The sequence below is a fragment of the Amblyraja radiata genome, chromosome 2 (genome assembly GCF_010909765.2).
Source record: "Amblyraja radiata isolate CabotCenter1 chromosome 2, sAmbRad1.1.pri, whole genome shotgun sequence".
Taxonomy (NCBI): Eukaryota; Metazoa; Chordata; class Chondrichthyes; order Rajiformes; family Rajidae; genus Amblyraja; species Amblyraja radiata.
The window spans coordinates 71,426,648-71,453,494 of record NC_045957.1 but is presented as its reverse complement, the minus strand read 5'-3'; the positions used below and the strand labels follow the sequence as shown (position 1 = coordinate 71,453,494).

General features: G+C 42.5%; 1 protein-coding gene across 1 annotated transcript in view; it reads right to left on the bottom strand.

Moving 5' to 3' along the window:
* The window catches only part of cpne4 (copine 4), a 355,119-nt gene that overhangs the window by 28,485 nt on the left and 299,787 nt on the right, over nucleotides 1-26,847 (bottom strand). Inside the window, exons 8-11 of the mRNA XM_033048680.1 lie at nucleotides 15,576-15,674; nucleotides 15,355-15,441; nucleotides 7,256-7,315; nucleotides 1,049-1,182 (exon numbers count right to left, since the gene is read on the bottom strand). Coding sequence (XP_032904571.1) covers nucleotides 1,049-1,182; nucleotides 7,256-7,315; nucleotides 15,355-15,441; nucleotides 15,576-15,674 — 380 coding nt within the window. The remainder of the gene's footprint in view (nucleotides 1-1,048; nucleotides 1,183-7,255; nucleotides 7,316-15,354; nucleotides 15,442-15,575; nucleotides 15,675-26,847) is intronic.

Genomic DNA, 26,847 nt, shown 5'->3' with positions numbered 1-26,847 from the left:
AGAAGAAACATCCCAATGCAAGGAGAGAAAAACTGCACATGGTGCTCCATATCTGCAACCAAACATCTATACAATTGCAGCAAAACTTCCTTACAATTGTAATCTAAGCCCCTTGTAATAAAGGTCAGCATTTCATTTCTCTTCTTATTTGCTTCTTGTTCTTTATGCATGGTTTGGGAACAGCTCCATCCAAGGCCGCAAGATATTGCAGAGTTGTGGACATAGCCCAGATCATCACACAAATCAATCTGCCTTCCATTGATTCTCGCTACACCATGCTGCCTCGGCAAGGCCACCAGCACAATCAAGGACCAGTCTCACTCTGTCACTTCGTGTTCTCCCTTCTCCCATCAGCCAAAAGATACAGATGTTTGAAAATGCATACCTCGAGATTCAGGAGCAGTTTCTTCCCAGCTGTTATCAGGCAACTGAACACTCATCTCACCAGCTAGACTGGTCCTGACTTCCCACCTACCTCATTGGAGAGCTTTGAACTATCTTTAATCAGACTTCATCTTGCATGCACTAAATGTTGTACCCTTTATCCTTTATCTGTACACTGTGATTGAAATCTTTGATTGCAATCATGTATAATCTTTTAATTGACTGGATAGCAAGCAATTAAAAGTTTTTCACTGCACCTCGGTACACGTGACAATAATAAACTAAACTAATTGTACACCAATATTTATAGGTCTCTCCCAATATAAAATATGCTCTGTTTTCCCATTTTCTTCTTGGTGGGAAAAGTCATAATGAAAAGTGCATCTTGTTACCAGAATAACATGACATGTACATCACTCAGCTGAGTTGTTTGTTGCTCAGAAATAAAAGCTTGCAAATGCTTTCTCACTGAAGCAGTTACTTTAAATTATTTGCAGAAACTGTAAATGCAGTTGAAATTCTTGTTTAAATCCATTGATATCAATACTTCACCTACAGTGCAATCTCTATCTGGTTCTTAGGAATAAGCCGATAAGGCAAGTACCAATCACTCGGCTCCGTACCTCAATGAAATAAAACTCGAGCCTTTTGGTAGCACTTTTACCTGTCGTAGTCCTGGCAGATTTCTCCCACAGCTACCAATGCTTTCAGGTATTCATTAGGCTGGAAGGGATGGATGTAGTGTAGGGAGCAGCTATTTCGAGGGTCTCCATTGGATGCTGTGAAATCTATAGCAACCTGCAAGACCAAAAAGTACAGTCAGTCGTCATTAACAAAAATCATTAATAAACCCCGTCAATTGATGCAGGACAAAGTGAGAAAGCCAAATTATTCTAAATGTTAGAAATGTAAAATAAACACACATTAAAAATATTCAGTAGATCAAGCAGCATGTGGGGAAAAAGAAACAAAGTTAGCGTTTCAGACTGAAGATAGTTCCTCCAAACTCTTGATGAATGACTATTGACACCATCTCTCTTTCTCATGGACGCTCTGCTATTATTGTGGACATTCCTTGAGACACCACAATGGAGTAGGGGAAGCGTTGCTCTCTTATGATATTACGAAGTGGGATATCGGTTATTGTAGATATTGTCATGATATTGTTAGAGAAGAAATTCACACAACATCACTGATTTCATGCTGAGGTGATATTAGCAGCACAGTGGAAAATAATATTTAACAGGAATTGTGTGCATGTGATATGGCGTGTACAAGTTTGCCTGGGGGGGGGGGGGGGGCGGGATTAAAATGCAGGTTTGTATTGGTTGGCGGAGAGGGATTTCCTCGGGCTGCTAGCTGATGAAGAAAAATCGTACGCGCTTCCCGTTCTGGGTTTAAAAAAAAAATTTGCTGGACCATTGCGTCACTGGATTGAACTTAAACGCGACTCAAAATGCCTTCAACGCCTTCAACATCACGGATCGCAACATCAGGACAAAACAATATGTATGTCATTTATTTAACATATCGTGCTATTTGTTGTGGCTTAATTTTAATCTTATGATGATGAGAAAATGTTATTTAAGCATTTTACGAATCGGCCATGTCTGGCCTGCCGATATGAGCTTAAAAATTATGGCAACGGCACCATTCCAATCGATCACATTCCAGAAACTATTTGTTTAACATTTAACTTTATCATTTCTAACTTTTGTTTTCTAAAACTGCAAATAATAACTTGGTTCTGTTAATGCTGTTCATTGTTGTTTTTCCTTTACATTTTAAACAGATGTCTCCGAAGAAGAAATGCAAAATTGTCAATCCAAATGCCCAGCAAAAGAGACTGATTTAGACAGCCTTCGCAGAGATTATCCGAATTTGGGCTACTCCAAATGTCATGATCTACAGGACATTCTTAATGGGAAAGTAGTGGGCAGAAAGGCATGTCATGCGTGGTTTGAAGAGCAAAAACTAGTAGTTTACAATGCCAAAATTGAAAAGTTGAGGAAAAACAAGGTGTACAGAGTTGCTTTTTGGTTACAATCTGAGGAGTATGATGATGCTGATTATGATATGCCAATGTACCAGCTAGCAACTGATCTTCTCCATAAAGACTTGGTCTATTGCTAGAAATTGTAATTTATTTACCTACCTGTTATGGACTTACAGCATACAATACAATAATATTAAAGTTCTGATCTTGAGAATATCACATTTTTGAATTTTCAAGGCAGTCTCGGTTTTTATTACTATTTCCGTCACAACGGTCAATTTTGTAATTAGCTGCAATTAGGTAACTAACTAATTATATGCTTTAATTTCAGGTCACCCAAGTATGATGTTTCATATTTGTTTCAGAATGCTTCAATCTATAATAACTGAAAATTTCATTCAGTTCTCTTGATTTTTAAGAAAGTTATGGCCTTTTGACTGTCCTCGACCACAGCTTTTGTGTTAAGTCAATGCAAAAGCAATAGGGAACAAGATGCTAATTTCCGAGTATGAAAATTACCATAACTATTTTAATACTGAAGATATGAAAGTGAATTAGGTATCAAATTAAAGTTCTGTTTATGCTTTATCTGATGGGATAAATTACAGGCATGATTTTTTAATTCTCAAAATGTTGTAACATTCCTACATCAAGTATTTGCCTATACTAATCCCATTTACCAGTAGCTGATTAAGTGCCTTTTATGCCGTGGAGTTCAAGCTCATCTACATACTTCTTAAATGTTGTGGGAGTATCAGTTCTGGAACCCATGACTATCCCCCTCACTATCAACATCACCAGCAATTTCTGTGTCATCTGTGACTCTGTAATTATCCAAATCATTGATGTACATTAACAAATGGAAATAAACCAAGCACTGATAACCTGCACAACACCACCGAGCACAAGCTTGTATTGCAAAACTAATTTTCAACTAACACCCATTGCCTCCTATCACCAAACCAATTTCAGATCCTTCCCCCCTTTCCTCCATTAAAAGTCAGTTAACCACTTACACAGTTCACAACAGTGTATACCTCTTGGGATCACACCATTCCTGGCACGTAATTGGTAATCAGTTGTTGGCTCTGATTTGTCTTGGACTTTTCATACTGAAAGTTCCACCCACCCCTTACAATCAATCTCGTCTCAAAACGTCACCTATCCATTTTCTCCAGAGATGCTGCCTAACCCGCTGAGTTACTCCAGCATTTTGTGTCTGTATAAACCAGCGGTGGAGGCAGGTTCTCTGGATGCTTTCAAGAGAGAGCTAGATAGGGCTCTTAAAAATAGCGGAGTCAGGGGATTTGGGGAGAAGGCAGGAACGGGGTACAGATTGGGGATGATCAGCCATGATCACATTGAATGGCGGTGTTGGCTCGAAGGGCCAAATGGCCTACTCCTGCACCTATTGTCTATTGAAGAAGTTTGCACTTTATTGCCCGATCACAGTGAGGAATGTGGGGCATTTGCGATGGTGGATTTTAATAGAAACAGAAACATAGAAAATAGGTGCAGGAGTAGGCCATTCGGCCCTTCGAGCCTGCACCACCATTCAATATGATCACGGCTGATCATCCAACTCAGTATCCTGTTCCTGCTTTCTCTCCATACTCCCTGATCCCTTTAGTCACAAGGGCCACATCTAACTCCCTCTTAAATATAGCCAATGAACTGGCCTCAACTACCTTCTGTGGCAGAGAATTCCAGAGATTCACCACTCTCCGTGTGAAAAATGTTTTTCTCATCTCTGTCCAAAAAGATTTCCCCCTTATCCTTAAACTGTGACCCCTTGTTCTGGACTTCCCCAACCTCGGCAAACAATCTTCCTGCATCTAGCCTGTCCAACCCCTTAAGAACTTTGTACGTTTCTATAAGATCCCCCCTAAATCTTCTAAATTCTAGCGAGTATAAGCCGAGTCTACCCAGTCTTTCTTCATATGAAAGTCCTGACATCCCAGGAATCAGTCTGGTGAACCTTCTCTGTACTCCCTCTATGGCAAGAATGTCTTTCCTCAGATTAGGAGACCAAAACTGTACGCAATACTCCAGGTGTGGTCTCACCAAAACCCTGTACAACTGCAGTAGAACCTCCCTGCCCCTATACTCAAATCCTTTTGCTATGAATGCTAACATACCATTCACTTTCTTCACTGCCTGCTGCACCTGCATGCGTACTTTCAATGACTGGTGTACCATTGCCGAGATGGTCTCGTTGCATCTCCCCTTTTCCTAATTGGCCACCATTCAGATAAAAGTCTACTTTCCTGTTTTTGCCACCAAAATGGATAACCTCACATTTATCCACATTATACTGCATCTGCCATGCATTTGCCCACTCACCCAGCCTATCCAAGTCACTTTGCAGCCTCCAAGCATCCTCCTCACAGCTAACACTGCCCCCCAGCTTCATGTCATCCGCAAACCTGGAGATGTTGCATTCAATTCCCTCGTCCAAATCATTAATATATATTGTAAATAGCTGGGGTCCCAGCACTGAGCCTTGTGGTACCCCACTAGTCACTGCTTGCCATTGTGAAAAGGTCCCGTTTACTCCTACTCTTTGCTTCCTGTCTGCCAGCTAATTCCTGCCTCTAAATGCCTCTATCCACATCAATACTGAACCCTCAATACCGTGTGCTTTAAGTTTGTATACTAATCTCTTATGTGGGACCTTGTCGAAAGCCTTCTGAAAGGCCAGATATAACACATCCACTGGTTCTCCCCTATCCACGCTACTCGTTACATCCTCGAAAAATGTTAACTTTTATGTAGTTGTGTGTCTTATTGCTTATTTTTTAGTATGGCTGTATGGTAATTCGAGTTTCACTGTACCTTAATTGGTAAATGGGACAAACTTACCTTTGAACCTTTGATCTTTCATTCATTATGTCTACATCATCGTCTATATCTTTCATTTCCCTTTCCCCTGACTAGTCTGAAGAACGGTCTCGACCCAAAACGTCACCCATTCCTTTTCTCCAGGGATGCTGCCTGTCCCGCTGAGTTACTCCAGCTTTTTGTGTCCATCTTCGATTTAAACCAGCAGCTGCAGGTCCTTCCTACACATCCTTTAGCTCTAACCTTTTGGCCCAGAGTTCCATGTTACCTTGTCAAAGGCCTGACTGAAATCTATATAGACTACGTTAATCACACTGTCCTCATCAACACCCTAGGTTACCTTTTCAATAAATCCAGCAAATGAGTCATACAGGATCCCTCCTTAACAAAATCTTGCTTGCTACCTTTGATTAATTCCTGCCTCTCTAAATGCAAATTAATCCTCTCTCTTAACATTTTCTAATAATTTTCCTACCACTGTTACCAGCCTGTAAGTAGCTAGCTTATCCCACCCTTACTGCGAGGGAGAGAGGATAGCAATGAAAGAAAACTGTTGGAGGAAAATCACAGGGTAATGAGCGGAGCCATCCTTGCTGGAGACAGTTTTTCTGTCCGGCAACGGTGAACGATGGAATCATGGAGCTTGCCTCGGAAGGTGTGTCACATTTGTTTTGTAAATCACAGCTGCAGTTTTTATTTACCTGGGTGTTAATCATCTCAAAGGAAATATTGATTTGGGATATTTCAACATCTGAACAAAATCCCTGAGACCAATAAACTGCTTCACATCAGGAAATTGCTGTTCATCTGAACAGAAACAGAAATAGAAACACGACTGATTTTGTTCCAAAGCAAAAACTGGACTAAATTCTAACTGCCATCGTTTCCCATGCTTAAGTTAAAATTTGCAAATAATATGACTGATATTTCTCCACATACTGTTTTATTAATTTAGCATCGTAGAGAGATGAGCACGTTAACACCTTTTGCCCATGAGTCTGCAATATCACCCACCCATTCACACTAATCCCAATTTTTATACTCCCCACATTCTCATCAATTGCACAGTGGCGGCACAGTAGTGCAGTGGGTCGAGCTGCTGCCGCACAGTGCCAGAGACCTGGGTTCGATCTTGACCTCGGGTGCTCTCTGTGTGTGGATTTCGCATAAACTCCCAGTGTCCATGTTAGTTTCCTCTGGGTGCTCTGGTTTCCTCCCACATCCCAAAGATGTGCGAGTTTGTACGTTAATTGGCTGTTGTAAATTGTTCCGTGTAGGGAGTGGGTGAGAAAGTGGGATAACATAGAACTAGTGTGAACAGGTGATCGATAGTCGGCATGGACTTGGTGGGCCGAAGGGCCTGTTTCCATTCCATCTCTCAACTAAACTGCCCCCAGATTCTATCAGCCACTTGTACAATTTATAGCAGCCAAATGACTCACACATCTTTGAAATATGGGGGGAAACTGGAGCACCTGGAGGAAACCCACTCAGTCTCAGGGAGAACATGCAGACTCTGCATAGAGAGCACCGAGGTCACATTTGTAGTGGGTTTCTGGCTCTGTGAGGCGGCGGCTCTAATAGCTTCATCCACGTGTCCCCCAATTGCTTTCCAATTGATCATTTAAATTCAGCACCAACAGATTATTCACATTCTCGTCAGTTATCCAGAAATATCTAGCAGTCTATGCGATTTTCCCACTGGATATATTTATCAACTAGAGGATGCATAGAGCGCAGCCGGGGCAAACTTTGATCTTCCATCTTCCTACTTGCTCATCTCGCCCCAATTAAGACCATTAAGTGACATGGCAAGTATTTCATTCAATGCGCATGGACATAGACATGGGCAGAGCAATAGTAGCTGTAACCCACTTGATGAAATAAATAGTGCTTTTATAAATAAATCAGGCTTTTCCTCAAAGCACGTATCACACAGACATTCCTGCCCAGTAAGTGCTTTGGCAATTACAGCACGATGTTGGAAGCTGGACGTTAAATTTTGATTAAAATCTTTAATGAAGAGTCACTTACTGTAAACTGAATCTGACATCCACCCATGATATAATCAAGGAACGAGTGCATCTTGTGAATCTGTACGTCAGAAAGAAATGTAGTTACTTTCAGCAGGAAAATCATTGTCTTCGTTCATACAGACTTTATTGTAAACAAGTGTGGAGTTAAAGACTTGCAATTCAATGCAAGAATTAAAATTTCACTGGATGTGGGGGGGGGGGGGGGGGGGGGGGGGGGGCGGGGGGCGGGGGGGTCAAAGATACACATTACAGATGTGCACTCATACCTGCCCATTCTTAATGTGATTACAGATTATTTCAGAGGGACTGACTCATGGCAGCTGTGGATCTTTCCCAGCTATCTCCCTTTGCAAGTGCTCCCGAATCCAATTCAACAAGAGAAGCAAGCCATTGATATGCAAGATGACCACTGGGATGTGGATCCTGATTTTAATCAGATTTTAAGAATAAGAATTAGCAAAATTAATTTTAAAATAAGAAAGCAAAATTGTTTTGGATGAAATCCTCATCATAGAAACATGGAAATTAGGTGCAGGAGTAGGCCATTCGGCCCTTCGAGCCTGCACCGCCATTCAATACGATCATGGCTGATTATCCAACTCAGTATCCTGTACCTGCCTTCTCTCCATACCCCCTGATCCCTTTAGCCACAAGGGCCACATCTAACTCAAATATAGCCAATGAACTGGCCTCAACTACCTTCTGCGGGAGAGAATTCCAGAGATTCACCACTCTGTGTGAAAAATGTTTTCCTCATCTCGGTCCTAAAAGATTTCCCCCTTATCCTTAAACTGTGACCCCTTGTTCTGGACTTCCCCAACATTGGGAACAATCTTCCTGCATCTAGCCTGTCCAACCCCTTAAACATTTTGTAAGTTTCTATAAGATCCCCCCTCAATCTTCTAAATTCTAGCGATGTACAAACCGAGTCTATCCAGTCTTTCTTCATATGAAAGTCCTGACATCCCAGGAATCAGTCTGGTGAACCTTCTCTGTACTCCCTCTATGGCAAGAATGTCTTTCCTCAGATTAGGAGACCAAAACTGTACGCAATACTCCAGGTGTGGTCTCACCAATACCCTGTACAACTGTAGTAGTACCTCCCTGCTCCTATACTCAAATCCTTTTGCTATGAATGCTAACATACCATTCGCCTTCTTCACTGCCTGCTGCACCTGCATGCCTACTTTTAATGACTGGTGTACCATGACACCCAGGTCTCGTTGCATCTCCCCCTTTCCTAATCGGCCACCATTCAGATAATAATCTACTTTCCTGTTTTTGCCACCAAAGTGGATAACCTCACATTTATCCACATTATACTGCATCTGCCATGCATTTGCCCACTCACCCAGCCTATCCAAGTCACCTTGCAGCCTCCTAGCATCCTCCTCACAGCTGCACTGCCCCCCAGCTTCGTGTCATCCGCAAACCTGGAGATGTTGCATTCAATTCCCTCGTCCAAATCATTAATATATATCGTAAATAGCTGGGGTCCCAGAACTGAGCCTTGCGGTACCCCACTAGTCACTGCCTGCCATTGTGAAAAGGACCCGTTTACTCCTACTCTTTGCTTCCTGTCTGCCAGCCAGTTCTCTATCCATATCAATACTGAACCCCCAATACCGTGTGCTTTAAGTTTGTATACTAATCTCTTATGTGGGACCTTGTCGAAAGCCTTCTGAAATCCAGATATAACACATCCACTGGTTCTCCCTTATCCACTCTACTAGTTACATCCTCGAAAAATTCTATAAGATATGTCAGACATGATTTACCCTTCATAAATCCATGCTGACTTTGTCCAATGATTTCACCACTTTCCAAATGTGCTGCTATCCCATCTTTAATAACTGATTCTAGCAGTTTCCCCACTACCGACGTTAGACTAACTGGTCTGTAATTCCCCGTTTTCTCTCTCCCTCCCTTTTTAAAAAGTGGTGTTACATTAGCTACCCAATCCTCAGGAACTACTCCAGAATCTAAAGAGTTTTGAAAAATTATCACTAATGCATCCACTATTTCTGGGGCTACTTCCTTAAGTACTCTGGGATGCAGCCTATCTGGCCCTGGGGATTTATCGGCCTTTAATCCATTCAATTTACCTAACACCACTTCCAGCTTAACCTGGATTTCACTCAGTTCCTCCATCTCATTTGACCCCCGGTCCCCTGCTATTTCCGGCAGATTATTTATGTCTTCCTTAGTGAAGACAGAACCAAAGTAGTTATTCAATTGGTCTGCCATGTCCTTGTTCCCCATGATCAATTCACCCGTTTCTGACTGCAAGAGACCTACATTTGTTTTAACTAATCTTTTTCTCTTCACATATCTATAAAAGCTTTTGCAGTCAGTTTTTATGTTCCCTGCCAGTTTTCTTTCATAATCTATTTTCCCTTTCCTAATTAAGCCCTTTGTCCACCTCTGCTGGTCTCTGAATTTCTCCCAGTCCTCTGGTAGGCTGCTTTTTCTGGCTAATTTGTACGCTTCATCTTTTGTTTTGATACTATCCCTGATTTCCCTTGTTATCCACGGATGCACTACCTTCCCTGATTTATTTTTTTGCCAAACTGGGATGAACAATTGTTGTAGTTCATCCATGCAGTCTTTAAATGCCTTCCATTGCATATCCACCGTCAACCCATTAAGAATCAATCGCCAGTCTATCTTGGCCAATTCACGTCTCATACCCTCAAAGTTACCTTTCTTTAAGTTCAGGACCCTTGTTTCTGAATTAACGATGTCACTCTCCATCCTAATGAAGAACTCAACCATATTATGGTCACTCTTGCCCAAGGGGCCACGCACAACAAGACTGCTAGCTAACCCTTCCTCATTATTCAATACCCAGTCTAGAATAGCCTGCTCTCTCGTTGGTTCCTCTACCCTCCGGGTTTAGAAAACTATCCCGCATACATTCCAAGAAATCCTCTTCCTCAGCACCCTTGCCAATTTGATTCACCCAATCTATATGTAGATTGAAGTCACCCATTATAACTGTTTTACCTTTGTTGCACGCATTTCTAATTTCCTGTTTGATGCCATCCCCAACTCCACTACTACTGTTAGGTGGCCTGTACACAACTCCCACTAGCGTTTTCTGCCCCTCAGTGTTTCGCAGCTCTACCCATATCGATTCCACATCTTCAAAGCTAATGTCCTTCCTTTCTATTGCGTTAATCTGCTCTCTAACCAGCAACGCTACCCCACCTCCTTTCCCTTTCTGTCTATACCTCCTGAATATTGAATATCCCTGCATGTTCAGCTCCCAGCCTTGGTCACCCTGGAGCCATGTCTCCGTGATCCCAACTATATCATAGTCATTAATAGCTATCTGCACATTCAACTCATCCACCTTATTACGAATGCTCCTTGCATTGAGACACAAAGCCTTCAGGCTTGTTTTTACAACACTCTTACCCCTTATACTATTATGCTGAAAAGTGGCCCTTTTTGATTTTTGCCCTGGATTTGCCGGCCTGCCACTTTTACTTTTCACCTTGCTACCTATTGCTTCTACCCTCATTTTACACCCCTCTGTCTCTACACTCACACATTTAAGAAACTCTTTCCCTTTAACTTCATCCTCCACTATCCCATTCGACACCCCACCCCCCTTATTCAGTTTAAAACCACCCGTGTAGCAGTGGCAAACCTGCCTGCCAGAATGCTGGTCCCACACCTGTTAAGATGCAATCCGTCCCTTTTGTACAGTTCCCTCTTACCCCAAAACAGATCCCAGTGATCTAAAAATCTAAATCCCTGCCCCGTGCACCAGTTCCTCAGCCACACGTTCAGGTCCCGTATCTTCCTGTTCCTGCTCTCGCCAGCACGAGGAACTGGAAGCAAACCGGAGATAACAACGCTGGAGGTCCTGCTTTTCAGCATTTTTCCGAGCTCTCTAAAGTCACGCTGCAGAATATTCATCCCCTTCTTTCCGACATCGTTTGTGCCGACATGCACTACCACTTCCGGATGTTCACCTTCGCCCTTGAGGATTTTCTGCACTCTGTCCGTGACATCCTGGATCCTGGCACCAGGAAGGCAGCACACCATCCTCGCATCCCGTCTGTTGCCGTAGAAACCCCTGTCCATACCTCTCACAATGGAGTCTCCCACTACAATGGTGTTGCCTGCCTTAGGCCTTTTTGGTTTTGGCTCAACAACCCTATTCGCATCGCAAGCCAGTCCGCCGCTCAGTGTAAGCACGTCTTCTGTCCCGACAGCTTCCAAGTGGGTGAACCTGTTTACAAGAGGTACAACACCCGGGGACGTTGGCATTCCATGCTTCCCTCCCTTTCTCACCGTCACCCACCTTCTCTCTTCCAGTACCTTAGGTGTAACAATCTTACTGTAGGACTTGTCGAGGAACGACTCAGTTTCTCGGACGAACCGGAGGTCATCCACTTGCTTCTCCAGTTCCCCAACACGGTCCTTCAGGAGCTCTACCTGGATACACTTCTCGCATTTGTAGCAGCCAGAGGCACCAGCAGTGTCCTTGACCTCCCACATACTGCAAGCATCGCACTGAATCAGCTTGCCTGACATCTCCTTCTTTCGTTTCTACCTCTCAAGCGTATTGCGTGGTCTCCTCTCCTCAGCTTCCTCGCCGAAGACTCTCGAGCCAAAGACTCACACTTTACTCACAGGGCACTTCACTCACAGGGCACTTCACTCACAGGGCACTTCACTCACAGGGCACTTCACTCACAGGGCACTTCACTCACAGGGCACTTCACTCACAGGGCTGCTGCCTCCTCACTGCCGCGCCCTAAGAGCAGTCTTGCTTAAATTGACTGATAAATTGCCTGATTTACCAATTTACAAACCAAATTCCTCAGTTTTCAACTGTTTTCCCAGCACTGACTCGCTTCTCTCCTCCCACTCGGGCTAGAGCCAATCAGTCTTATCTCTTGCTAGTCTCCTCCTGCTGTTGCTCCCAAAACTACAGCAGTTCTTTTTAAAGTAATTATTGGAAGGTGTATATTGCATTCTGAATATGGAGAAAATACAGTTATCTGGAGGGACAACTTTATCGAACGACTGATCTTGATGCAAACTTTAGCAGTGTCACCAACCAAAACTTTACACCAGCCATGAAAGGTAATGGAGGGTAGATGACTAAAAGATTGGTTAAGAAGGGAACTGGATAACTATATTAAGGAAATAAAACCTACAGTTATATGGAATGTGCAGGAAATTAGAATAAATAAAATGCTCCTTGAGACAGCATAGTTATATAGTTGAATCATAGTTATATAGTTGAATGACCTCATGCTGAATATATTACAAGACCATGAGGAGGAAGTGCTGGAGTTGGCCATATTGCTTCCCTGGATTATTCCACTATTCAGCGGGGTCATGATTTAGGACAACTTCCAGCCAATCTCCGCAACCCAATTCCCATCATATCTGAAACTCATCAGTCTCCAACCTAAATATGTTCAACAACTGACCATCCATTCCATACTATGATTCTAAAGATTAACAATTATGTTCACTTAGAAATGCTCCTTTATTTTAGTTCCTAATAGCTGAACTCTTATTCTGAGACTAAGCCCAAGTTCTGGACTAGAGAAAACAGCCTTTTGGCATCTACTTCGTCAAAACCTCTCACTTATGAGCACGTTGCCATATTAAGTCAAATATATATAATATACAGTGTGTCTCATATCCTTGTAATTTCTCTCAAAAACATTTAGAGAGTTATTTTTTTTAATGGGAATTTGTAGTTTCTGTGTGTACCTTGAATTCACTGCTCGCGACCTTCCTATGAAAATAGCAAACCCTGTGGATCATCATTGGCATGATTACAGCAGCAGGAATCTAAGTCTGCTGCCTGACATGTGCTTCCAAGGTTTGTGACTTTGACCATTACGTTCAATAGATTCAGTCACTGTTCATGGCATTGAATAATATTCAGTCAATCTCCATACATTACAGTGGATTTTTTACACAAATGCGAGACATCTCGTCTGGCTCCACTCAGGGCAGCATGAACTCATGGCAATTTCTGCATGTGCAGTAAGAAGTGACGGCCATAATATTTAGCAGGCCAACTAGTGAGCCTTTTCGTCACAGGGCATACTAGTTGACGTGTTGAAGATTGAAGAGTGTATCACCTGAGCATTTACAACGGTAATATATTTCAGTAAGATATTTGCAGGAAAATTATTTACTTTTGGCTGATGAACAAAAAAACGAGGAGCTAAATCTTAAAAGTAGAGGAACAAATTAAGAGGCATATCGGAAGCTCTATTTCCTCATGCGGAAGAGTGAACATTTGGGGCCTTCTGCTTTAGACACCAAGGTTGATAGCAGTTTGTTACAACATAATAAGAAAATATGAAAGTAGAGGATGAGGTCATACAGCACCAAAGGCCAATGTCGGCACTCGGTGGGATGGCAATGATCCTCTACACTGCCCTCACATTCGTCAACCGTGTTGGTGTCCAAAAATCTTGTCATCTTTGAAACACTCAACTGCTGAACATCCACAGCAAGTTAAGCAAGGAGATCAAGAGCTTATAGGTAAGGTGGATACATGAATATATATAGATATGGATCCACCAAACTAATAGTGGAATAGTCATTCCTATGTTGATTTGTGGCTGGTCACAGCTAACATTACTAACACGATCATTTCATCTGCCATCATTTCATCAATTATATTTTCATGTCAGAAATTGTCTCGGTCCTCTTTCAACAATAAACATTTGAAATGATTTTTGGTTACTTTAGCAACAACTTTATCATCATAAGTACCTTTAGTGAAGCAAAAGACATCAACAGATAACGACTAAATAAAAAAATGGCACAAAGCTTTACAAGGAGACATTCAGATGATCAAAGGCTTCCAAGAGCAGTAAACATTAAAGAAGTAAATAGTAGTAGAGAAAATTACAGAGGTTACTGCCTCCCCATTGTAAAGGGACATTTAGGTGGTGAGAATAGGTGCAGAAACCTTGGAGATCTATGTGGTGGGAAGAAGTTACAGATACAGGAAAGGATAAGGCCATGGAGTCATTTTAAAATGAGGATTGTAAAGGTAGACACAAAATGCTGGAGTAACTCAGCGGGACATGCAGCGTCTCTGGAGAGCAGGAATGGGTGACGTTTCGGGTCGAGATCCTTCAGACCAGACTTCTGTCTAAAGAAGGGTCTCGACCCAAAACGTCACCCATTCCTTCTCTCCAGAGATGCTGCCTGTCCCGCTGTGTTATTCCAGCATTTTGTGTCCACCTTTGATTTAAACCAGCATCTGCAGTTCTTTCCTACACATGAGTATTGTAAAGTCAGATGTTACTTAACCAAGTGCTAGTCACTGATCACAGAATGGTGGGTGAATGAGACTTTTTTAGAGCAAACACATGAGGGAGAGTTATGAAAGATTTCATGTCAAAGGACATAGAATGAATGAGGGCAGCCTGTACTTTATTAGAATAATCAGGGTTATTGCTAATTGACATGAACGAGCATTTCAGCAGAAGCTGAGCCAAGTCAGAAATAGTGGGGATTTTCAACATGTGGCTGTGGCAAAAATGGCCCAGATATGTGATCTAGACCTTCCCCAACAGTATTGCATACAATTTGGTTCGATTTTCATGTGTGAACAGGTATAAGTTTGGAATTGATGGTTAGAGAATAATTTTCTAGCAAAGGTTAACAAATAATTTTGTAACAGTTTAATACAATTTCAACATATGAATAAAGTGTGCGAACTGGCATAGTCCATATGACCCATCAAAATGACTCAACAATATACTGAGATGATGACCAAAACTATGTCAGCTCCACTTTTCCACCAATAATCCCTGGTTTCCTAAAGGATAATTAATCTTCAATACAATGGTCATGATTCACAGCCCTCTGGAATAGGGAATTGCACAGATTTACAACATCTGGGAAAATGGCAGTTTTGTTCACCTTTCTTCTAAGTTCCCAAACTCTCACTTAGAGACTTGACTGCAGGATTCTACTTTACACCCAGGAAGCAGTCTGTAGATTATTGCATGAACACATTATGTTTGTCATGCTGCAGATTGTCACAACTGTTCGTGTCTACATATAGCCAGAGGAAAGAGTAAAGATGCTCACTTTACAGAGATTGAGGATAACAATGCCGGAATTCTTATAGTTTTTCTTCTTCATTTTGTACTTCTGATTGACGCACTCCCACTGAACCTGCAATCAAAGAAATCAGACACAAAGAGCATATTGCATTTAATTTACGTTGATTAGATTTATCAGTGAAACAACATGAACCTATGTTGGAGAGCAAATGTGAAAGATCCATATGTGAAAGGTGCACACTATACCTGTCGGCCATCCATTGCTCCTCGCATCTCCACAAAGGTCGATGTGAACTCTCCAATAAAGTCGTGCTTACCATTAGAATCCCAATCCCACACTATTAACTGAAAGGCAAAAACACATGCAGCATAAAGATGATTTTTAATTCAGTCATAGAAACATAGAAATTAGGTGCAGGAGTAGGCCATTCGGCCCTTCGAGCCTGCACCGCCATTCAATATGATCATGGCTGATCATCCAACTCAGTATCCCGTACCTGCCTTCTCTCCATACCCTTTGATCCCCTTAGCCACAAGGGCCACATCTAACTCCCTCTTAAATATAGCCAATGAACTGGCCTCGAATCAGTCTAGAATCACTAAGTACATTTCTTTAGCAGATCACTTAAAAAATCAGTTACATGCATCAAATCTTCAATTCAGGTATGCAGGACTCATATTAAAAAAAACTCTGTGTTACTGTCAAGGAACTGCGGGTAAGTACAAGGAGAACAGAACTTGCAGTAAGATTTACAGTAAGATTTTTCTCTCGATTAACAAGGCTCGCAGTTCAGAATCTTCGATGGGATGAGGAAGGAAAAGCTCAGGCCGTTTGAATCCTTGACACCACAGCCCACTGACTGCAACATGAGTGCCATTTGGATATTCCTGACTATTACGATATGATAGAACTTTATTTATCCTAGGAAGAAAATTGTTCTTCCAACTGCATAAAACACAAAATACATGAAACATGATATTAAGGTGACTAGTGGAAAGGATTTGGGATGTGCAAAGATTGGAGGGGTGGGGGGAGGAATTCAGTCTACCCCATGACAGAAGGGGAGGAGTTGTACATTTTGATAGCCACAGGGAAGAAGGATCTCCTGTGGTGTTCTGTCCTGCATCTTGGTGGAACCAGTCTGTTGCTGAAGGTACACCTCAGGTTGACCAGTGTGCCATGGAGGGCATGAGCTGTATTGTCCAGGATACTCTGCAGTTTGAGGAACATCCTCCTCTCCAAGACCACCTCCCATGAATGCAACTCCACCCCCAGGACGGAGCCAGTCTTCCTGATGAATTTGTTAATCCTATTAACTAGGTCTAGCCAGTGTAAGGTTAAACTGGCAAAAGGATAATCGAGATGGCCCAACATGAACTGTAAGTATAACAGGAAACGCCAGGGCTGGAAACTTGCTTCATGTAAAAGCCTTAATTATATGGGATTGACAGTTCCCTTGGTTCGCCTCTCCTGATATTTAATTATTTTTCTGTGTTTAATAGGCAGCTAGTCCAATTTCACCTGGTTGGGCACCACAAATGAAAACAGATTTGTATTTCTCTTTTAAAGAATAAATTAAGAGATGAAGGGAATATGGTCCCTCTATGAATTTCAGAGAAGGGAGAGGATGATTTAGAATGGTGAGGGAAGAACTTGTTTGTGAGAATGTGGTAGTAAAGATGTAATTTACTGGCTAATTGGTAAAGTTTCCTTCCATTTACTTAAAATGGACAGGCATAATTATTGTACTGACTACTGAAATATACAAGTTCCAGTGTTCTCTACATTAATAGCCTATGCATAAAAATATTCTATTTTGTTCATTATTATATATTTATGTGGCAATAAAAGCTGCATAATTTTATTAATAACGTAATTACATCAAAGACCTAAGAGCAAAACATAGTCTGATACTCTAGTGCAATACCAAGTAGCATTGCACTGCCGGGAGATGCTGAGGCATTAAGATTGTTCTCTTAACTAAATACAAAAGATCCTCTGGGACTATCTTGAAGAACAGCGGGCTGTGTTTTTCCTGATATTGCATTCAACAACACTAAATTGGATTAACTGGCTGTTATTGTTCTTCAGATGCAGCTTACTCAATTGCTCTGTTCCTGTACCAGCTTGTTCCATTTGATGATTATTGCCTTTCCCCATTTTATTTTTCTTATCAATATCACATGAACCTGTTTACTCATATCTATGTTTACATTAAAAATAAATAAATAAAATTATCGACCCTCGTCACTAAACAACAGAGCATGTTACTTACTTTGGAATCTTACTGGCAACTTACATTGAATATCTGGGGTTTCTGGAATTGTTGGAAGGAATTATGATCATGAAGGAAACACCCATTGAATTATAAAAGGAGAATTAATGATCTTGAAAACAAGGGGACAATAAAACACGTCTGCACACTTCTCATAAATTAAAATGAATGTTTCCTTCTAAACATTGCATGAGGTAACAGTAGGCAACTTGAGCAAAGGTTTTTACAGACTTATCTACAGGCCTCAGCTTTGATCGTGGAGAGAATCTCCCTAAAGGCACATAAGGCAGAGACCTACATGGCTTAGAATGCTGTCGAGCAAGAGGATAGAAGCGAACAGACACGATGGATAGCAAAGTGGTATCAAATCAGTTTTAACTCCTGGTGGTTCAACGGAATAGCATTCTCCAAGTCAATCTATTATGACTACAATTAAACAGTGAATCAAATTCCCGACATGGATGGATTTTGAATGTAGTACAGTATAGCAGAGAACAGGCCCTTTGACCCACCACCTCTGTTTCGCTAGGAAGGACTACTGGACATGTATTCGAGCAATACAGCACTGAAACAGGCCCTTCTGCCCACTGAACACACGCTGACCATCAACAAAACATTTATACTAATACAGAACCCAGGAGAGCCATGTGTTATTATGAAGTACTCATCATCACACAGTACTAAAGTACTAAGCTAATTTCACTGCTCCTTCCTCATATTTAAAAAAAGTGAATTAACTGATGTGTTTGACCTCTTTTGTTAAAAGTGGTGAAAAATTCTGCTGTCATATTTTCCATTTGGAAATTGCTAGAATAAGTACAGCTTTGATAACAATGAAGCCAACAATTTGGGTGGCACGGTGGCGCAGCTTACAGCGCTTGCAGCGCCAGAGACCCGGGTGTGATCAGCAAGAATGGTAACCTTCACATTACTTTTCACCAACTTCCTCTGAAACAATATTAACTTCAGATGACTAGGCAGAAGATTACTGTTCATTTATAGTCCTTGTTCCCCCCTGCCCCCCCCCCCCCCCCCCCCCCCCCCCCATCGGTGAACAAGGACTGAAGAGGGCCGGGCGTGGAGAGGGACATCGGGTCACGGGAAGAGGCGACGGCTGCAACGGGCCTTTGTGTCCAGCTGGAGCTGGAGATAGGACTGGAGCTGCTGGAGCTGGAGATGGAGCTGGAGCTGGAGTCCAGGGATTGGGGGTAAGCCCCAGCCCTAGCCCCAACCATAGCCCCAGCTTCAACCCCAGCCCAAACCCAAACCCTAGCCCGAACCCTAGCCCTAACTCTAGCCATAGCCCGAACCCTAGCTGAGTCATATCCGCATAGTAGAGATGTACAGCTATGTGAAACAACATTCAAAGTTGCAAAAATTTAAAGGCCCTGTCCCACTTTCACGAATTATTCACGAATTCTCTCGAGTTTTCCCCTTGATTCAAACTCGCAGAATGTTCGTAACGAGTCCGTAGGAGGTCGTAGGAGTTCGTAGATATATCGTAGCGGCTCGTTATGCCAGCCGTAGGTACTCGTGGCATCAGGTAAGTCGGGACGTTTTTTCCAGCCCGATAAAAAATGTCCACGAGTAAAAAAATGGTCGGGATGAAAGAAATTGCAACTTTTTACTCGTAAGGAGGGCATCGAAATAGTCGTGGGAACAGGCCCTTTAGTTTTTTTTCCGGGTTTCCAGAAACTTAAAAGTAGACACTTACTGAAGAATCACCCATAAGTGTAAATTGTCCCTAAGGTGTGTTAATATGCGGGGATCGTTGGTTGGTGCAGACTCGGTGGGCCGAAGGGCCTGTTTCTGCGCTGTAACTAAAAACTAAAGAAGGTTGATGTCACTCAATACAAGGAAAATCTGGTTGATTGTCTCCCACATGCCACCTTAAATATTCACTCATTCTACCACTAGTTCTACCACTAATTCTTGCTATATTCAGTTTGTATTAGAACAAGCCACCAAGGCATTTCTAACAGCATTTCTAACCTCCAACCTTTATTGCCCAGTATGAATATAGTATCTGTAATTTCTCTCCAACTCACTCCCCTTTCTGAATCTGAAATACAGTATAATGCAAGTTCTTTATTAGCTTAATGCTTAATCATGCTTAAGTGATTCCACGTACAGTTTGTGTATTTGTGTTTATTTTATGTGAATGAATGTATGTGTGTTTATTGTGCCTGAATGTTTGTGCATGAATGTTCGCATGTAAGTATTCATTGTGTCCCGCTTAGAAATAAGTGTCTATCTTCGGTTTAACCCAGTATCTGCAGTTCCTTCCTACACAGTATCCATTGTGTTGTGTAATTGTGCCAATTTGAATGACTGCACGACTTTACTGTTAGTATGATTGCGTGTTTATTTATTCATTGTTTAGAGTTGTTCAGATGCAGTTCACTAGATTTAGTTGAATAGCACAATAAAATCTTTTGAGATAAACAAAGCCTCAATCTAATGCCTTATTGTCTTTATGTAAGCTTTATCTGTGTTATAGACCACTTTTTTAAATGGTACGTGTTAAGTGTTTATTATATGTCTTTATTGTGTTAACTTTGTGCATATGTGTGTGGGTTTTTATCAGCGTACATGTATATTTATTATCTAAATGTTTATTGTGCATGTTGTATTTACAAGCCTATATGTATATCTGTAAGAAGGAACTGCAGATGCTGGTTTAAGCCAAAGATATACACCAGCTCCAGCTTTTTGATAGATATGATCTGTTCAGTTCACTTATAAAGCTCAGTGTGAAGAATGCACATTGTGCTGGTGCAGCCAGAGTATTCATTTTGCTGGGTTTGCAGTGCTGTTGTGGACTCTTCAGAAAGCTGATGTGCTGGGTGGGTGACCCACTGTTGAGGTGTCACAATCCTGCTTTGTTGAGAAGCGGCAGAAAATGTGGTGTGAGGTTATGTTTTCATATCCCTTGATAACATGTTGCCTAGTTACCGGTGATCCAGGTTCTCTTGGAGGAGATAAGGAAGACTTCTATGTAAAGGACAATAAACAGTTGGTTATTAAATAATCATTTGATTCTGTTTGCAGAGAAACCTTTATGCTTCATCAGAAATTATTAGAAATCTAGCACTCTGTCACAAGATTCTTGCATTACCACATTTTATATACACAAAAGGTGCTGGGTCATTATTTTTTTCTGCAATAATGATTTACAATGATTTAAGGAATTTGAAGATGCACTAATCTGCTGCATTCTCCAGCATTTTGTGTCTACCTTCGATTTAAACCAGCATCTGTAATTCTTTCCTACACACTCTCCTTAAAACATCCATGTAATCACACTATAGAGATATATTACCAAAAATCAGACCCTCATACCATCCAATAAAAATAATTGAATTTTTACATAAAAGGAAGCCATTTGGCCCATTGAGTCATGTTAGTTCCTTTGTTGAGTCATTCAGGTAATTTTATAATCCTGTTTATTTCTAAGAGCCCTTAAGTTTTCTTTACTTTTAAATATTCATCAATTTCCTTTTGAAGGCTACAATTAAATGTGGACCACAAACTGACGGGCAGAATCCAGATCTGAACTATTTAGTGTATAAAAAAGATTTTTCCTCAGGTTATCCCTGGATGTATTGCACATTTAAAATATGTCTTCTGGATCTTGTCTGCTCCAGTAATGGGAATAATTTTCCTTTACTTACTCCAGTCTTAACCTGTAAACATTTTGTACGCGTATTTGGAGCGTAACCGATGCTACGATGGAGACCAAAGGTGCAGCAGATGCAGGAATCTATAACAAAAAGCAAACCTGGAAGACTGATGGGCACAAGTAATCAGTTGAGGGGAAGGAATGGGGAAGGCAGTACCAAGAAGATGCGCTTTAATCACAATCGACAATACAATGAGCATCAAAACAAATGGACTAACTTTATTTTAGCCGAAGACCCAGTCAGCCTAACATGTGGTATTTGCGTATATATGTAAATAATTATGTAATTTTACTTCGGAGTCACGTGAGTGACTACGTGAAGAACCCGCTCAGCGCGCATGCGCGGCATTAACGCCAGCAGTGCAACAGCGGCTGCAACGGGATTTAGGCGCTCCCGCTACAGAATGAAACGGACCGTCAGGTGAGTACCCTGAGGTCGGGTTTCTATTACAGGGGAGCCTTTTTCTGCTTGTGTTTTACAGGCAGAGAAAAAGGCTGGAACAAAACTGTCCCCCGTTCAAGGAGGAACGTTTTTCCGTCGGGGAGGGGGGCAGCAACAGGCGGTAGGAGCGTTTACCCGGTGTTCCGCTATCCCCGACACCGTGCCGAGCCCAGCCCTCTAGTACCTGAGCAGCGGGCTGGATGCATAGCCACCCAAAGAAGCATCCGGCAGGTGTTCCCGATTTCGGATGGGACGTCTCTCCACCCGCACGGGGGGAGAGAGAGCCGCCTGAGCCGCTAGAGCGGCTCTCGGAGCAGGTGCCTGCGAGACGCGCTGCTTGAGGGGCGCTCTCGCTTCTACAAGGCACAAAAGATCTAGAAGAACCTGTCCCCCGCTCGACTCCAACGGAGGAGCGTTCCATTGCAGGGGGGGCAGTAACAGGCGGTAGGAACAATTACCGGGCGCTCCGCTATCCCCATCACCGCGCCGAGCCCAGTCCCGCTAGTGCCTGAGCTGCGGGCTGGATGTTTAGCCATCCGAAGAGGCATCCGGCCGGTGGCTTCCGACTTGTCGGAGGGGACGTCTCTCCACCCGCATGGGAGAGAGACAGTCGCCTGAGCCGCTGGAGCGGCTCCTGGAGCAGGAGCTCCTGCGAGACACGCTACGTGAGGGGCAGTCTCGCTGGAGGGTTCAGGCATACCCTCCACAGTGCCTAGGCAGTGCCCATCGCTTCCTCCTTAGTGTGGTTAGCTTTGGGGTGACCAGCGGCTGGGCTGGTCATGAAGAGGGGTCACTGGCTGAACAACATCGGGAGTATGCTTGAGATACAGGATCAGGAAGAGCTGCTGGGTGTGGCCGCTATGTGGCTCCACCACTAGCGAGATGGCTTTTCAGTCTCAACTGATGGCCAGCTTACTACCTGTTCTTTTCAAAAATCTCCAAGACAGGTAGTCATGAGGCGTTGGATTTCATCACGCTTCCCCTAAATTGCATTTACTCAAAGTGGCCACCATTATTGAGCATCGTTTTAAAAAAAGCCAAAATATCAAAATGAATTTGATATCCCTGACGTCGGCTATCATTTCGCATGCTCTTTCCAGAGGGTCACGGTAGTATGGCAAAACACCTGACCTACTGTTCGCAGTGCTCCGCAACTTCTCAGGAAGTTACAAAACCTGCCCTCAAAGAACGCCGACCTCACAACCATGGACGAAGTGTCCAAAATATCGGCGCAAGAGGGCAGGGTCTGGAATGAGCACCACACGTAAACCAGTCAGCAGTACCTCTAACGCGTCCACCAGGAGGGTCCACCTCATGGTACTGGTGAAAGCTCGGGGCCTGCATGCCAATCCTGTAAGCCTTTCAGGCCAAGGCCCAGAGCAGGCCCCATGGAAAATGCGCCACCCGCCAATACCACCACCACGTCACACAACGTGCAAGACTCGTTGGACCGGCAGGAAACAGAAGAATACTCATAACCATGGAGGTAGGTGGGTCTGGTTCCTACCAACGTATAGAAAATAGGGGCTTAATACTAACGGGGGGGAGATTACACCTGTTTTAAGAAGCACCGGAGTCTATCACAAGTGATCAGTATATACTCAATGGCTTTAGTGGATACAAAATACAATTCATACTAGAAAAATTGCCACCAGTTCAACATTTACCCCAGAGGGTATTTTCCCTCTCCGTTAAAGAAACGAGAGGGACAAGCTGTACTGGTGAGACTAATTACAAAGGGTATCATGGGAAACATGAACCCTTGGAATTCGTATCAAATATTCGTCACTAAACCCAAAAAGATGGTGGATGTCGCATCATCATTGACTTAACTTCACTAAATATGGTTGTTAAGTATATACATTTCAAAATGGAAACGGTTGTTACTGCCAAACAACTAATTTCCAAAGGATACTTCATGGCAAGCATTGATCTTAAAGATGTTTACTATTTTAGTACCATTCACAAGGATCATCGCAGATACCTGAAATTTACCTGGGTGGGGCAGCTATGGCAATTTAAAGCGTTACCCAATGGGAAAATAGGCAAGACCATGGAATTGACTATGTTAGCTGTATCAGCTACCAAACAGTTATTCGAAACCCTGGGATTGTCTTACATCCAGATAAATCTAAGTTGAAGCCATCCACAATCATGGACTAATTGGGCTTCACAATTAATTCAGTCTACGTGACTGTAACTTTGCCAAGAGACAAAACAGTTGAATTGGCACAATCATGCAACAATTTAATGGTCCACGTACTCCCAACTATTCGACAAGTAACAGAGTAATTGGGAATATGGTAGCAGCATTTCCGGCTACACAATTCAGACCTTAGCACTGTCAAAACTTAGAAAGAGCAAAGGTACAGGCACCAAAACGACATACAGGTCATTATGATCATGTCATGAAGTCACCCACTGAAGCAATATCATAACTACAGTGGTGGGCAAAAAATGTTTGGCATAATTTCAACCTATTATCACTAACAAGTAGTAGATGGACTAACCCAGAATCATCGTTACCACTTACACTGGGCATTAATTATCTACAGATGTTGGGTGACTTTTATGGTTTAAAAGCATATGCACAAATATGCATCACTTGCATGTCCGGTTACAAATAGATAATACTACGGTGGTAGCCTACATTAACCATATGGGCGGCATAAAATCGGTATCATGCGACAAGTTGGTCAACACAATTTGGCAATGGTGTGTCGAAAGACATATTTGGCTATCAGTAACTTACCTGCCAGGTAAGCTAAATACAGTGGCAGACACCAGGTCACATAAATTTAATGACAATGGATGTTAAACCCCAAATAATTTGCAAAAGTTATCATGCAATATGGCACGCCAGATATCGATTTATTTGCATCAAGGCTAAATCACCAGGTACCTATGTATGTCGCTTGGGAACCAGACCCTGAGGCAGCAGCGGTAGATGCGTTCGCGCTGGATTGGGGAAATTCTTCTTCTATGCATTTCCTCCCTTCTGCCTCATCAGTTGGGGACTACGCACAATACAAATGGACTCTGCTTCAGGTATTTTGATAGTACCCGACTGGCCTACACAGCCATGGTTCCCAAAACTCCATGACATGGTTGTTGAAACTCCGATGGTATCCCCAGTGACCCAGAGTTATTAACACCCAGTGTCGGGCACAAGCCACCCGTGCCATGAAAATCAAACTCCTGGGTTGCAGATTCTGCACAAACCACTTCTGGGACTGGGATTATCAGAACAAACCATCGACACCATGTCAGCATCCCTTCGAACATCCACTAAAAAACAGCACTTGTCCAGCATCAAGAAATGGGAGAAGTACTGCTTGGATAAAGGGACCACCTACTCAACCGCTACAGTTACCAACGTACTGGAATTCCTGACGAACCTTCACCATGATGAAGGACTCAGCTACAGAGCCATCAACACGGCTAGAAGTGCCATGCCTGTCTATTTAAAACCAGCTCCAGGACAACAGGCCATGGGGTCCCACCCGCTGGTGGTCAAACTAATGAAGGGTATTTACAACTCTAACCCCCTAGACCAAGGTACACCCATACATGGGATGTCAGTGTGGTCCTGACATACCTCAGGGGATGGCCACCAGCCAGACCCCTTAACCTGGAACAATCTATGCTCAAAACACTCATGTTGATGGCACTTGTATCTGCACAGAGGGTTCAGTCACTACACCTATTGCGACTGGACAACATGATCACAGCTCCAGACCAGATCTGTCGTTATCCAGCGACTGATCAAACAGAGCAGACCAGGAACACCTAATCCAGTCGTGGAATTCCGGGTTTACCCACCAGAACTTCGGTTATGTGCCATGACCCACCTACTATCCTACATAGACACAACCAAAATATTCGAGGGAGATGAAAAGCCTTGTGGGTCAGTCATAAAAAACCTTATGGTCGGGTGACGAGCCAAACCATTGCGAGATGGCTCAAGCAGGTGCTAAAAACTGCTGGGATAAACACTAACATGTACAAATTTTATTCCACCAGGGCAGCATCGACGTCGACGGCTAAAAGAATGGACATGCCTATAGACCACATCCTGGCTACAGCAGGATGGTGGGGGGAAAGACCGTTCAGAAATTTTATAATAAGGCGTTGGCAAAACCTGTTTTATTTGCAGTAAAGATTTACGGACTGCAAATATTTAATTTAAGCCCAGGGGAGCAATTTAATTTCTTTGTTTTTATTGTTAAAAAATACCATTGTGTTTTTCTACAAACAGATTAATTGGTTGATTACGATAACACTTCCTCCCTCAAGAACTTCGGCAGTGAGTGAAATAAAACTGTTACACGGTTTGAAATCACAGAGCTTTGAAGTCTTCACGTAGTCACTCACGTGACTCCGAAGTAAAATAGTAAGATTAAACGAGAACTTACCAGTTTGAAGTTTGATCTGTATTTTATGAGGAGTTACAATGAGAGATTACGTGCCCTCCGCTCCCACCCTCATAATATGTGTCAAACTGATAACTGATGTCTCCTTTTCTTTACTATGTTTACTTCAATAACTGTGTCTATCTGTGATTCCACACCGCTGCTTGGAAGTATGCCGCGCATGCGCGCTGAGCAGGTTCTTCACGTAATCCCTCATCGTAACTCCTCATAAAATACAGATCAAACTTCAAACTGGTAAGTTCTCATTTAATCTTACTATTATATTCTACATCATCTGATTATTTGCAGATAGTGGAGAAAGTGATCACTGTACACTTCTATCAAATCTTGTTTCAAAATTCATTACCTCAGAACCAGGAGAAGGCCATTTGGCCCCTCAAGCCTTCTCTTCTGTTCAAAATGATCATGGCTGACCTTTTACCTTAATCGACTTTCTCACCCAATGCTCAAATCTCTTGAATCAGTGTGCAAAATCGGTTCCTTCTCAGCTTTGTGGTCTGAAGAAGAATCTTCAGCCCAAAATGTTGACTTTTTTCTCTTTCCAGAAATGCAGTATTTTCAGCATTTTTAGCTTTCCAGCATCTGCAAGCTTGTTGATTTTCAGTAAATCTTAATTAATCAATTCAGCAGTGGTTGTTTCTCACAATCTATAATATGTGCATGCAGAGACTCTGCTGCAGACTAG